The sequence below is a fragment of the Rhinolophus sinicus genome, chromosome 15 (assembly GCF_057876585.1).
Source record: "Rhinolophus sinicus isolate RSI-liver-muscle chromosome 15, RSI-T2T, whole genome shotgun sequence".
Taxonomy (NCBI): domain Eukaryota; kingdom Metazoa; phylum Chordata; class Mammalia; order Chiroptera; family Rhinolophidae; genus Rhinolophus; species Rhinolophus sinicus.
This window is the reverse complement of record NC_142515.1, coordinates 94698629-94710899: the sequence shown is the minus strand read 5'-3', so window position 1 is coordinate 94710899 and position 12271 is coordinate 94698629. Positions and strand designations below refer to the sequence as shown.

Sequence of the window (12271 nt, the reverse complement as noted above, 5' to 3'; positions counted from 1 at the left end):
ATTTGAAGCCTCGTCTCTACCCTGTAAATCTGCCCAGATTTTCCTGTTCTCTAGTTCCACAGTGTTGCAATCACTAACTGATGCTTTGCGTTTGGTCTAGCTCTTTCTCAGAGGCTAATTTCCCCCCTTTATGTCTCCACCCCTGTTCCCCCCTCTCAGGATGAAAAGAGGCACAGAAGTCAACCCAAAGATCTGTAAGTAGTTAAAATGCTTGCACTTTGGGGCTGTGCATTGTGTAACTGCAATTACGGAAATCAGTGCGCTAGAGACCTGTGATGTGGAGGTTTACAGGGAATTGCTGCTGCTACTGGAAGATGGGATCAGGGGGGCACCTGAACTCCCCTTTTACCCGCTGCCACCTAGCAGCACTCCCATCACTACAGAGCACGTGTGTCCCTTAGCATCGAACACTTCTTATCAGGCCCCCCCACATCTGAGGGGTCACATGGGCCTTCTGAAAGCCTTGTTTCGGGATTTTGAGTTAGCCACATGCCTTTAGAGCCACCTTGACAAGGGGACTCTTTTTTTGGATGAAAGAAAGAATCTGTTCCCCAGATGTATTCTGAATATTTTGCTTTTTGGTAGGTTTTAGTTTGTTTTTGATGCAAGATGGTGATACGGTTAGTTTTTCTGAGCTAATATTTGGTGTATATTTATCTACCCCACAGAGCTGCCAAACGGAGACCCGAAGAAAAAGAACCTGAAAGAGTAAAACCACAAGTTTCCGATGAAAAAGATGAGGATGAAAAGGTAAGGCCTTGTTTTTTCAATTTTACTGTATTTCATACATCCCACTGGCTGGAATGTTAAGGTAACTTTTTAAAAATTAACTTTTTGTTTTGGAAGTATTCAAACATACTCAAAAGTAGGCAGAATAGGGTAGCAAACTCTCACATTCTTATCAACCTTCAACAATGATCAACTTGTGACCAAACATGTTTTAGCCAAGCCCCGCTCATTCTCCTTACCCGCCCTTCACCCCTGATAATGAATGAATCCCAGGCTTATTACTAAAATATTTACCAAAGAACTGCTTATAAAAGGAAAGGACTCTTTAAACATTACTGCAATCCCATCATCCTAACACACTAATACTGAGATCTAATCTGTTCAGACTTCCCTGATTGTCTCCCTCCATTGTTTTGACAGTTTGTTTGTTTGAATCAGAACCCTGACAAGGTCTATAGAGTATATTTGCTTGATATTTGTCCTAAACGTCTCACTACAGTTTCAACCTTCTCTTATTTGCAATATGTGGAAAGAACCAGTTTATCTGTCGAGTTTGCGGATTCTGCCATTTGCACTCCTGTTGTGTTTAACATCCCCCTCCAGCCCTGTCTTCTGCAGACTGTTAGGTCCAGAGCCTTGACCAGATGCAGGCCTTCTGTTGTTTTCCAGAGAACTTGGGAGGTAGTGCCATATGCTGCCCGTCGCATCACACCAGAAGGCTCAGTTGTCTTTCTGTGGTGTTAAGCTTGATCACTGGGCTCAGGTGCTGTCTGCCCGCTGCATCCATTAGAAAGTCCCCCTCAGTTTTTCACCTAATGTTTTTAACAGTCTTTGCTTAATTCCATTATTTCACCAGGAGTTGCAAAGTGGTGATTGTCTAGTTCTATCATTCCTTCATTTATCCAAAACCGTTCAAGAAATAAGTTCCCCCTTATATTAGTCTGCTCCGGCTGCTGTAACAAAAGATGACAGTTTGGTTGGTTTAAACAACAGACATTTATTTTTTCCACAATTCTGGAGACTGGAAGTCCAAGATCCAAGTGCCGGCAGGGTTAGTTTCTGGTGAGGCCTTCCTTCCTGGCTTGCCGACCACCACCTTCTCACGGGGTCCTCATGGGCCTTTCCCTCGTGAGCTCTGGTGTCACTAGTCCTATTGGATTAGGGCACCACCCTTATGACCTCATTACCTTAGTTACCTCCTTGAAAGCTCCATTTCCACATACAGTCACATTTGTGGTTAGAGCTTCAACATAGGAATGGGGAAGGGGGCACAATTCGGCCCATAGCACCCCTCATCGGTTATTTACTTGAGGTACCACTTGGAAAGCTAAGGGGATTTTTTTGGTCTCTCTTGTGAGTCTTTTAAGGAGGTTTTTGGTTATAAGAATTTTGATTTAAGACTTTACACACAGGAGGTGGCTCAGGTCTCACTGGTCTTTTACCTTCTTCTCTACCTCTGACTAGGTTTTGTGATAAGCACACACATTAAATTCTTAATTCTGAAGCATGTCCAGAAATACATTTTCACTCTTCACTCTTTGGTTTCTCCATTTAGGAGGAGAAGAGGCGCAAAACTACATCCAAAGAACCGTAAGAACTTATTTTTGTCTTTCTACATAGCAGATAATAAGGTAATTGTTCTTGAAAGGAAAAAGGGTTTGTCGTGAATTGCCAGACAGCCTTAGCTTTGAATCTGATGGGTCCAGGAGCATAGGACCAAGGCGCTCCAGCTCTGCCATGTGAGGCGGGATCCCTCCGTGTGGGGAAGACACACCTGTGACCAGCACCTTGCCGCTTCTGCAGCAGCTGGTGCTCATCTGGGTCGAGGGATTTAGGTATAACTTGGACAGTGGATTCTGATATGTTCTGAAATTATTAAAAAGCTGTCTTGTGCTTTGTTCTCAGAACGGAGAAAAAAATGGCTCGAACCAAAACAGTAATGTCTTCCAAGGTAAATGGGGATCTCGGGGTGAAGCTGATGGTGTGACACTAATGGCATTGCTGGAGCCAGCTCTGAGTGCCCTTTGTGTCACGTCCCCACAGACCCATCCTCCGAGGTGTATTCAGTGTGGACAGTACCTGGATGACCCCGAGCTAAAGTATGAACATCATCCCCCTGACGCAGTAAGTTCCAGCTCTGTCTTCAGCCTTTTGTTTCCTGTCTCTTGTGCCTTGGCTTAACAGTCCGATGTGTCTCAGGTAGATGAGCCACAGTTGTTGACAAACGAGAGACTGTCCATCTTCGATGCCAATGAATCTGGCTTTGAGAGTTACGAGGCTCTTCCCCAGCACAAACTGACATGTTTCAGGTACTGATACGCTTCTTCCTGTGCCAGGGCACTTCCCTAAGATCCCTAAGTTCTTCACACCTGTAGCACCTAATGTAGCATTTCTTGTACTGCTAACGCTTGATGGATGAAAGCCACGCAGCTGGTGGAAGCTTAGTAGGTCTTTGCTGGATTTTGTTTTTCTTTCTGTTGTTAATACTATACATGTTAAATCTTCAGTCTGTATACACACTTAGGAGGTCAGTCATTCAAATGAGCGCCAGCTTTGTGCTAGGTCCTGCACTAGGTGTTATGGATATAGCACCTCAGGTCCCCGCTTTGACGGAGGCAAAACCAAAGTTGTGTTTGTCAGGTAGTAATAACTATGACAGATGTAGAAAGTACGGAAAGCAGAGAATGGTAGGAGAAAGAAGTTGTGTTTAGAATGGCGGGTAAGTGACTTGAGCAAAGACCTCGGTGGCGTAAGAGAACAAGCTGAGGCATTAGCTAGGGAAAGACATCCAGGAGGAGGAAGTAGCATGTACAAAGGCTCAGGTGGGCCCACGTTGGCTGTGGAAGACTCAGTGATGGGGCTGGGGTCGCTGGTAGGCTAGGGAAGAGGGAACAGGATATATTCAGGGAGGGGGCTAGATCCTGCAGGGCTTTGCAGGCCGCGGCAATCACTCCAGAATTTTCTGAGTGAAGGTCCATGCATCTGAACTGTCCCTTTGGCAAGGCCTCAGCAAACCCTTGAGTGAGCAGTGTCATCACTCTCTTCAGCGCCTTCTGTGTAGTCCGCTCCCTGTCCTGGAGGTGTAGTTACTCTCAGAGGCTTCACTTTGTTTCTTTGTGAGAAATGGCTTGACTCTGTAGGACCAGCCCATGTCTCCTTCCAGGCCGAGGCTCATGCTGTTTCTTTCCCCCAGAGAAGGAGTCATGGGGGCAGGTGGGTCACCTCAGTAACCCCTGTTGTAAGCCTCAAGTGGACATCACTTCTAGGCAGCCCTTTCTGACACCCGTGCCTCACAGCAAGTTGGGGGTTCTTGTGCCCTGGGACAAGACCCCAGGGGATTTCTTCTGCTAGCACTCTTCACGCTCCCTGTGTTTGGGTTGGTTGTGTTTCCCTGTCCAACACAATCAGGATTCTGATCTGTTCATCTACCAGTGACCCCCAGGGCCTGTCCCTAACCTCTGCCTGATGACACACGCGAAACATGCTGTGTTGAGGTAGCTGTGGTCCATGCCCTCGTGCGTCCCTGTGCTTTCCTCAGGACAGAGGCTCGGCAGAGGACCAGGAGCTGGAGCCAGGGCTGGAGTCAGGGCTGGAGTCCCTCGGCTTCTTCCCCACGATGGAGTCTGCTGTCGACTCATTCCTGTAGGCTGGGAAGGTTGTAGTAAGGACACACTACAGTAATAATGTGCCTTTTAGCATCAGGCCATGGGAGCAGACTGCCTGAGTTATTTAGGGACTCCATTACCCTCTAATTCTTGGGCTGAATGTGGCCGGTGGAAACAAGTCTCAGGTGCGGTCCGTCCTGTGAATGAGTGGGTCCTGTCCCTGCCTGGGACTTAGAACTTCTCCTTGATGTCACCTCCACTGAGAGAGCGCAGGGACAGCCTAACAGCTTGGCCCTGGATCCCCATCTGCTGCGGGTTTGCGGTGTCCTACTCTCCTGTGACATGTGTCCATCTTCCCTCCCGGACTTCAAGTCCCGAGGGCAGGGCTGTGACCTGTGTCCTGTTTACCATGCCTGGCACATAGTAGGGCAGCTCAACTCAAGGTGTTCATTTTCATTTTTTAAAAAGCTTTGTAAGATAAGGTGAGGATTGCTGGCTTCCAGGGCCCTCGGCCAAGTGAGTGGCGGGAGAGGCGCTCAGGAGACCTGCCCAGACCCCATGTGGCCCACGGGGGGTCTCTGAGGCATGGCACGGGGTCTCCAGTGCAGGAGGGTGGTCCTGGAGGCCAGCACAAGCAGGTCTGTAAGCAGAACCCCCGATTCACGTTGTTCTTAAGTTTGGCATCCTGCTTAACGAGGAACAACCTCCCAGTGTCCGTGTCGAGGCCGTGGGACCGAGGACGTTCTCAAACCTGAGTTGTTCCCCTAGAGGGAGACCGAAGTCGTTCCTTCCCATATGCCCGATATACCTCACATTTTATGCTGTTCTACAATATGCTTTATTTTATTAAGTTTTTAATTGAGGTGAAACTCACATAACAAAACTTAACCATATGAGAAATATCATGAAGAGGTAAATCCATAGAAACAGAGCAGATAAGTGGTTGCTGGGGATGGGGAGGGAATAAGGAGAGACTGCTTAATGGGTACGAGTTTTTATTTTGGGCAATGGAAATGTTTGGGAGCTAGACAGAGATGAGATTGCGCAACTGTGAGTAGAATGTGTTTAAGAGCCGGCATTTCTCCATTAGCAACATGCCGAGGGAGGATGTAGTAGCGAGTTAGTCTCTTGTGAGATTTCCCCTCTTCCCACTGTAAGTCTCACTGATCTCTTGGTGTTGCCTTTGCAGACACTTGTACGCTTGATGTGCAGGTGGGAGGATCAGGTAGAAGCTGTTAGAGTGAGAAAACACTGTATGATCTAGTGTTCTGGCAGCCAGAGAGGTGACAGAGTCTAGGAACGGCACGTAGTCCTGTCACCTCGTGTCTGGACTTGACTCTGTGCTGCAACTTGCCTTTACTGACCAGCTGGTGACCACACTCTTTGTTGCCTGTCCAGCGTGTACTGTAAACGTGGTCACCTGTGCCCAATCGACACCGGCCTCATTGAGAAGAATGTTGAACTCTTCTTTTCTGGTTCGGCAAAACCAATATATGATGATGACCCATCTCTTGAAGGTAAGCGGAATGTTCCAGGTTATATTTGGGACAGATATTTCAAAAACCAACAACTTGCCTGCAAAGCAATATTCAGCCTCTTCAAGTGAGGTCGTGAGACTTGTGCTGCGAACAGCTCTGAGCAAGCACAGTCTGCGCTCTGATAAGGAGAGCCTGGCGCGGCTGATAAGACATGTCAGCCCAGGTGGACGCTTCGTTTTTGATGTGCCTCATAGCTCTGAGTCCATTTCGTTTCAAGAAAATGTTTTTCTTCTTTTTCCTCTCTTAGGTGGTGTTAATGGCAAAAATCTTGGCCCCATAAATGAATGGTGGATCACCGGCTTTGACGGAGGAGAAAAGGCTCTCATTGGCTTCAGCACCTGTAAGTATGTGGCCAACTGGACTGTCCTGGGATCTGAAAGGAGCCTTTGCTCCTGTCCTTTCTGGGGCTTGCTTGGGCTCTGGGAAGTCTCAGCAGGCTCACGTGAACACCACTGACTGTGGGAACCATGGGAGGTTCGATTGGGATGGCCTCCTATTGGTTACAAGTGGCCCTGGAACTGACCCTCCAGTTATACAAGTAGCTCATATTCTTGCAACTCAAACCCAGACCACATTCTAAAAACCAGGATGAACCATATGAAAGTCCCTCAGCCGGTTTCCATTCTCTAGTCGGCTCAGACAGGCCACTTCTGCATTTGGTAACTGATCGTACTTTATTTACGTTTTTGACATTTGGGTATGGGATGACGTTTAGACTCTCCGTAAGCTTCACAGACTCATCTCTGCCCTTTGGCCACCATAGCTGCCTTCAGGTTCCAACTGCTTTTTAAAAACCTTCTGTTCACTCCAGCCTTTGCCGAATACATCCTGATGGATCCCAACCCAGAGTACGCGCCAATGTTCAGCGTGATGCAGGAGAAGATCTACATAAGTAAGATCGTCGTCGAGTTCCTGCAGAACAACCCCGACTCGACCTATGAAGACCTGATCAATAAGATCGAGGTACAGGGGTGGAAGTCTTTGTAATCTGGGATCCACACATGTTTACATGCGATAGAGTTATTGCTGGAAAACTCACGTTCTTCAGTTCGGCCTAAGAAACTTCTGATCTTTTTTCTTAAAGACCACGGTTCCTCCTTCGGTGCTCAACCTGAACCGATTCACCGAGGATTCTCTCCTGCGTCACGCCCAGTTCGTGGTGGAACAAGTCGAGAGTTACGACGAGGCTGGGGACAGCGACGAGCAGCCCATCTTCCTGACGCCCTGCATGAGGGACCTGATCAAGTTGGCGGGGGTCACGCTGGGAAAAAGGTGAGGCCGCAGCGGGAGGCAAGCTGAAGACCTGAGAGCCGAGCGCTCTTCCAGGCCGCTCACAGCGTGGGGACCTCTCTCCCAGGCGCGCTGAGAGGCGTCAGACCATCAGTCATTCCGCCAAGGAGAAGGACCGAGGCCCCACGAAAGCCACCACCACCAAGCTGGTCTACCAGATCTTCGACACGTTCTTCGCAGAGCAAATCGAAAAGGATGACCGAGAAGACAAGGAGAATGCCTTCAAACGCCGGCGCTGCGGCGTCTGCGAGGTGACCTCCCCGGCCCGGCGCCCACGTCATCTGAGCAACTTCTTTCCCTTTCTGGCTTGAGAGACTCACTGTTCAGATGTGACCCGTAAAACAAGATCTGGGAGAAAGTTGGTGATGTGGGGGGAAGGGCATACCCCATGGGACAGATTGGTAGGACAGCTGTTGAAAAAGGCGTCCTTGGGCACTTTGCTGTGAATGCCACTGTCACAAAGGAGCCTGGCCTCCTGGGTGGCATTTGCTCTGCCTGCATCTCATTGTATAAAGGCCGAGGGAGTGACTACCCCCCAGAGACACTGTGTCCTCCAAGGGGAGGACACCCTCCCAGGAGCCCACCTGTCTTAGGCTCTTTCCTGGGAAAGCGGGGACTCTGTCCAACTTAGATTTGAGGTCTTTCTGTGGATTTTTAATACGTTTTTAACTTCACTCTGGAGGACTTAATCTCCCTAATCCTATGACCCAGAGAGCGGATGTATTTTGGTGTCTATTTGGCTTATTTTGAATGAGAACTTAAATGCAAAAATACCGCAGCTGCTTTCAGAACCGCCCTGTCCGCTGTCCACTGGATTCAGAGCTTTTCCTTTTGTCCTCAGTGGTAACCCTTAACAGGGATTTGTATGTCCTCACCATTCTTGTTTTGGTTTTACTTTTTTTTTTTTAACCTAGCACATGTGTATCCAAGCTGGAAAAACAATGTTTGTAAACATACATAACTGATATCTTTCATAATCGGGTTATGTGTTGACATAGGTAGATCTAGTTCATTCACTGACTGTTCCATAGTACTTGGTTATACGACAGTCCCAACTTAACTCTCGGTGATGGGCGACTTCCGACCTTATAAGGCATGCTGCGGCAGAATCCTTCAATGAGGCTTCTGGGACTGCCTCTACTTAGAAGCGCAGTTGCCGGGGTGTGGGTTATATACTTAACTTTAATTTAGAACACTGCTCTCCAAAGTGGTTCACCAACCGAAACCCTTTGGGCAGTGCGAGTTTCCCACACCACATGTCCAACTTTTTAACCTTTGCCAATCAGGAGGGTATGAGTGGTATCTATATGTTCCTGACTCTCATTTCCTATACTTCTAATGAGGCTTTATACAATTTCTAAAAATTGTAATTTGCCAAAAAACTGGTTACCGACTGTTACTAATGGCCGTTTGATTTTCCTTTTTTAATGTCTTTCAGGTTTGCCAGCAGCCCGAGTGTGGAAAGTGTAAAGCCTGTAAGGATATGGTTAAATTTGGTGGTAGCGGACGGAGCAAACAGGCTTGCCAAGAGAGGAGGTAGGCTTGGCTGACACTTCTTCTGGTAGCAGGGGACAATGCCAGCCGATGGCTGGTGCGCTCTGTGTGGGACGGCTGGTTTGAAATGTGCAGAGCAGGCAGGAGTGCTTTGTCTTTGCCTAGCATCGTCACCAGGCCTGTCCCTGTTATCTTACTCCAACAACCCCATTCAGTTTTACTTACAAAAGGGGCCTCGCTTATGCAAGTGACTTTGTAGGTGTCCCAATATGGCCATGAAGGAGGCAGATGACGACGAAGAAGTGGATGACAATATCCCAGAGGTGCCGTCGCCCAAAAAAATGCATCAGGGGAAGAAAAAGAAACAGAACAAGAACCGGATCTCTTGGATTGGAGAAGCCGTTAAGGTAATCTGGAGCGGGCTCCGTTGCTTCTGCTGCCCTCCGAGAAGCGAGTTGTCTCCTGCTCTCGCCACCCAGCCTCTTCAGCAGCCTGAATCCCACTCGCTTGTCTCTTGAGAGGAGCAGCGTTCGCTGCGAGGCCGAGGCTCATGACCACGCACCAGAAATGTGTTTTTGCTTGTGTGCCGGAAGACTCGGTTTCTCTAAGGTTCCAAGATGGGTATTTGACACAGTTCTAAGGGTGTCAGGCTGCTTCCTCTCCAAGCATGTTTGAAGAGAGTTGTCGACACCCCTTCTGGCCTGGGAGTGGGTGTCTTTGAGGCACTAGCAGATTGCCTCCTGTTCATTCTGTTTAAGAATGACCTCCCCGCCTAAGGCTCAGTTCCTTTCCTAAAGCTGGAGAGTAAATGTCCTCAGCGCTGCTTCCTTGATGTCCAGAGCCAAGGGCATGGTCGGTTCATTGAGCAAGTGTGAGGCCTCCCTCCCCTGCCGTTTGCTGCTCCAGGCCTGGGCATGACTCAGCCCCTGCCCTCTGGTGCTGATGGTGGGAGCAGGAGGGCAGGCCTCCCACTTCTGAGCAGGCCGGGGGAGAGCTGCAGGGGCGCTGGGGCTGCGGAGGCTTTCCTGAGGAGGCAACGTCTGAGCTGAGGGCCAGAAGGCGGGAGAGGAGCTGCCCCACGAAGATCTGGAGCAGAAGCAGGGCAGAAGGCCTGGGGTGGGAGAAGAGGGGCCTGTGGCTGCGGGAGGAGCTGGGGGTGGGATGCGCTTTAGGACCATGGTGAAGAGCTAGCAGCGGTGCTGTAACCTCGAATGCTGGAAGCGGATTCGCTGCGGACACGTAAGGGCGCAGCTGACAGGAGAGGAACATGAGTGTCCTTTGCTGCAGGCTTCCAGCCTGGGGCGGTGGATGTTCTCTGTAGGAGCCAGGCTGGAATGGCTCGTGACTTCTTCACGAAATCGTTATGGCTTATACCTTTGTATAAAGTAACAAGGACACCATGCAGGTCAAGCCTAGTGTGCACCCTCAGACCCATTCCCACCTGAAATCCACTGTCTTTGTTTTCAGACTGATGGCAAGAAGACTTTCTATAAGAAGGTATGCATTGACTCGGAAACCCTGGAAGTGGGGGACTGTGTCTCTGTTATTCCAGATGACTCCTCAAAACCACTGTACTTGGCAAGGTTTGTATCTTTCCCTTTGCTGGACTTCAGCACACACTTCCTCTTGAACAGCAGCAGCAACTCTGTCCTAGACGGAAATGAAAAAAAAAAAAAATTCCCTAAGTAGACGTGGAGCAGATCAAGTTGGAACTTTCTTCTTCCTCCTCTTCTGACTCCAGGGTCACGGCGTTGTGGGAAGACAGCAGCCAAGGGCAAATGTTTCATGCCCATTGGTTCTGCGCCGGCACAGACACGGTCCTTGGGGCCACATCGGACCCCCTGGAGCTGTTCCTGGTAGACGAGTGTGAGGACATGCAGCTGTCATACATTCATAGCAAGGTGACGGTCGTCTATAAAGCTCCATCGGAAAACTGGGCCTTGGAGGTGAGTGCCCGGCGCCTGTTGCGTGCCGCTCTCTCACTGGGTGGGCTCATGCCTGACAGCGTCCCTGTCCCCAAAGGGAGGCATGGACCCCGAGGCCCTGATGGCGGAGGACGATGGGAAGACCTATTTCTACCAGCTGTGGTACGACCAAGACTACGCAAGATTTGAGTCCCCTCCAAACACCCAGCCGACAGAGGACAACAAGTACAAGTGAGTGTAGGGGCTAGGCCCTGGTGCTGTCCCTTCTTGGGGAGGACAACGTGCTTTTGTGTGAGTCCCTCTAGCTTTTTACAAACTTCTGTCTGCTGGGTTTGTTTCCCTGGCACCGTCTGGTTGTTTCTTTGCCAACTGCAGACCAGTCTGGCTGTGTGGCGATAGTTTTAGGTGTATTGACAGCCTGGTGCTGAGCTACCTTGACGAGAAGCTCTCGTGTCCAGGAGCAGGGTTTATGATTCCGTTTCCAGTCTTTTTTAATGTTCCTCAGCGTCTGGACCATAGATTTCACATGTTTTCTTTCATTTCTTAGGTATCTTCTCTCATAAGTGAGATCTTTGGTTCCATTTTATTCTAACTGGTAGGTGACTACCCTTAGGGAGTCTTGGCTTTTTTTTTTAAAATGTTAAGTTCCTACACCTTCCTTTCTAACCTCTGTGCCTCACTTGTTTTGACTGAAAGTGGCGCTGGTGCCTCATAGCAGCGGTGGGATAAAGTCTGGGAGGGCTCTCTAGATGCTTCTGGTGTTTTCCAGTCGGCCTGCTCTGCCTTTTGACTTGATCTCCATGTTGAAAGCGGTCTCCAATCCTCCTTTAAGGAATAATACTGAACTTTACCAAATATCTCTTTAGCCTTTATAGAGATAATAGTATGAGCCTCCTCTGATATTTTGAGTTCCTACCTGAACCACTGTATTCTTGCTCCTGGCATATTCCTCACCATACTCTAGATTCTGTTTCTTGATGTCTTAGGTTTTTACGGCGAATACTCAAAAGTGGGATTGGCTTGGCATTTTCTTGTGTTGTATATATCTCTGGGCTTTGGTCCCAAATAAGAGGTTTCAAAGTGTGAACATAAAGTACAGGAAAGCCAGTTAGTTCCTTTAAACATCTGCAGATGTTTTTTTCTTGGTCATCAGAGTCTCTGGGTTAAGCCAGCAACTGCTGCTGCAGTCACCACCTGCCACCTCAGGGCCTTTGGTTGTTTGTCCTTCTCTCCTTCAGGTTCTGCGCATGCTGTGCCCGTCTGGCTGAAATAAGGCAAAAGGAATTTCCCAGGGTCATGGAGCAGCTCGAGGACCTGGACGGCCGGGTTCTGTACAGCTCAGCCACCAAGGATGGCAGCCAGTATCGAGTGGGTGACGGCGTGTACCTCCTTCCCGAGGCCTTCACATTCAAGTGAGTGCCCCCGTGGCTCAGTACAGGGTTGGCTTTGGAATGTCCCCGACCCTGCACTCCAGTACCAGCTGCTGCCTGAGCCAGCACACTGGCTGGCCTCTGTGGTGATCAGACAGTATCCAGCTGTCCAGTGCAGAGCGACTGCAGTTCCGTTGCAGAGTGAAGCTGTGAGTCTGTGAAAGAAGTCAGAGAGAGCACCAGAGTCAGTGGTAAGCCCACCCAGCTCTGCCTCTGACCAGCTTGTGAGGCTTGGGCCGGAGAACCCCTCCTCTCGGTCC

The 12271-nt window shown here is 49.3% G+C and overlaps 1 protein-coding gene across 5 annotated transcripts in view; it reads left to right on the top strand.

The window, feature by feature from the left end:
- DNMT1 (DNA methyltransferase 1) overlaps nucleotides 1–12271 on the top strand; it is a 39335-nt gene that overhangs the window by 16923 nt on the left and 10141 nt on the right. For all 5 annotated transcript variants that reach the window (XM_074338201.2, XM_019744900.3, XM_074338202.2 and 2 more), the window contains exons 11-27: nucleotides 160–194; nucleotides 669–750; nucleotides 2285–2319; nucleotides 2635–2680; nucleotides 2773–2853; nucleotides 2929–3038; nucleotides 5733–5851; nucleotides 6120–6212; nucleotides 6684–6835; nucleotides 6957–7144; nucleotides 7230–7413; nucleotides 8601–8698; nucleotides 8916–9063; nucleotides 10124–10239; nucleotides 10398–10602; nucleotides 10679–10812; nucleotides 11820–11993. In XM_074338201.2, the coding sequence (XP_074194302.1) occupies nucleotides 160–194; nucleotides 669–750; nucleotides 2285–2319; nucleotides 2635–2680; nucleotides 2773–2853; nucleotides 2929–3038; nucleotides 5733–5851; nucleotides 6120–6212; nucleotides 6684–6835; nucleotides 6957–7144; nucleotides 7230–7413; nucleotides 8601–8698; nucleotides 8916–9063; nucleotides 10124–10239; nucleotides 10398–10602; nucleotides 10679–10812; nucleotides 11820–11993 (2000 nt within the window). The remainder of the gene's footprint in view (nucleotides 1–159; nucleotides 195–668; nucleotides 751–2284; nucleotides 2320–2634; nucleotides 2681–2772; nucleotides 2854–2928; nucleotides 3039–5732; nucleotides 5852–6119; nucleotides 6213–6683; nucleotides 6836–6956; nucleotides 7145–7229; nucleotides 7414–8600; nucleotides 8699–8915; nucleotides 9064–10123; nucleotides 10240–10397; nucleotides 10603–10678; nucleotides 10813–11819; nucleotides 11994–12271) is intronic.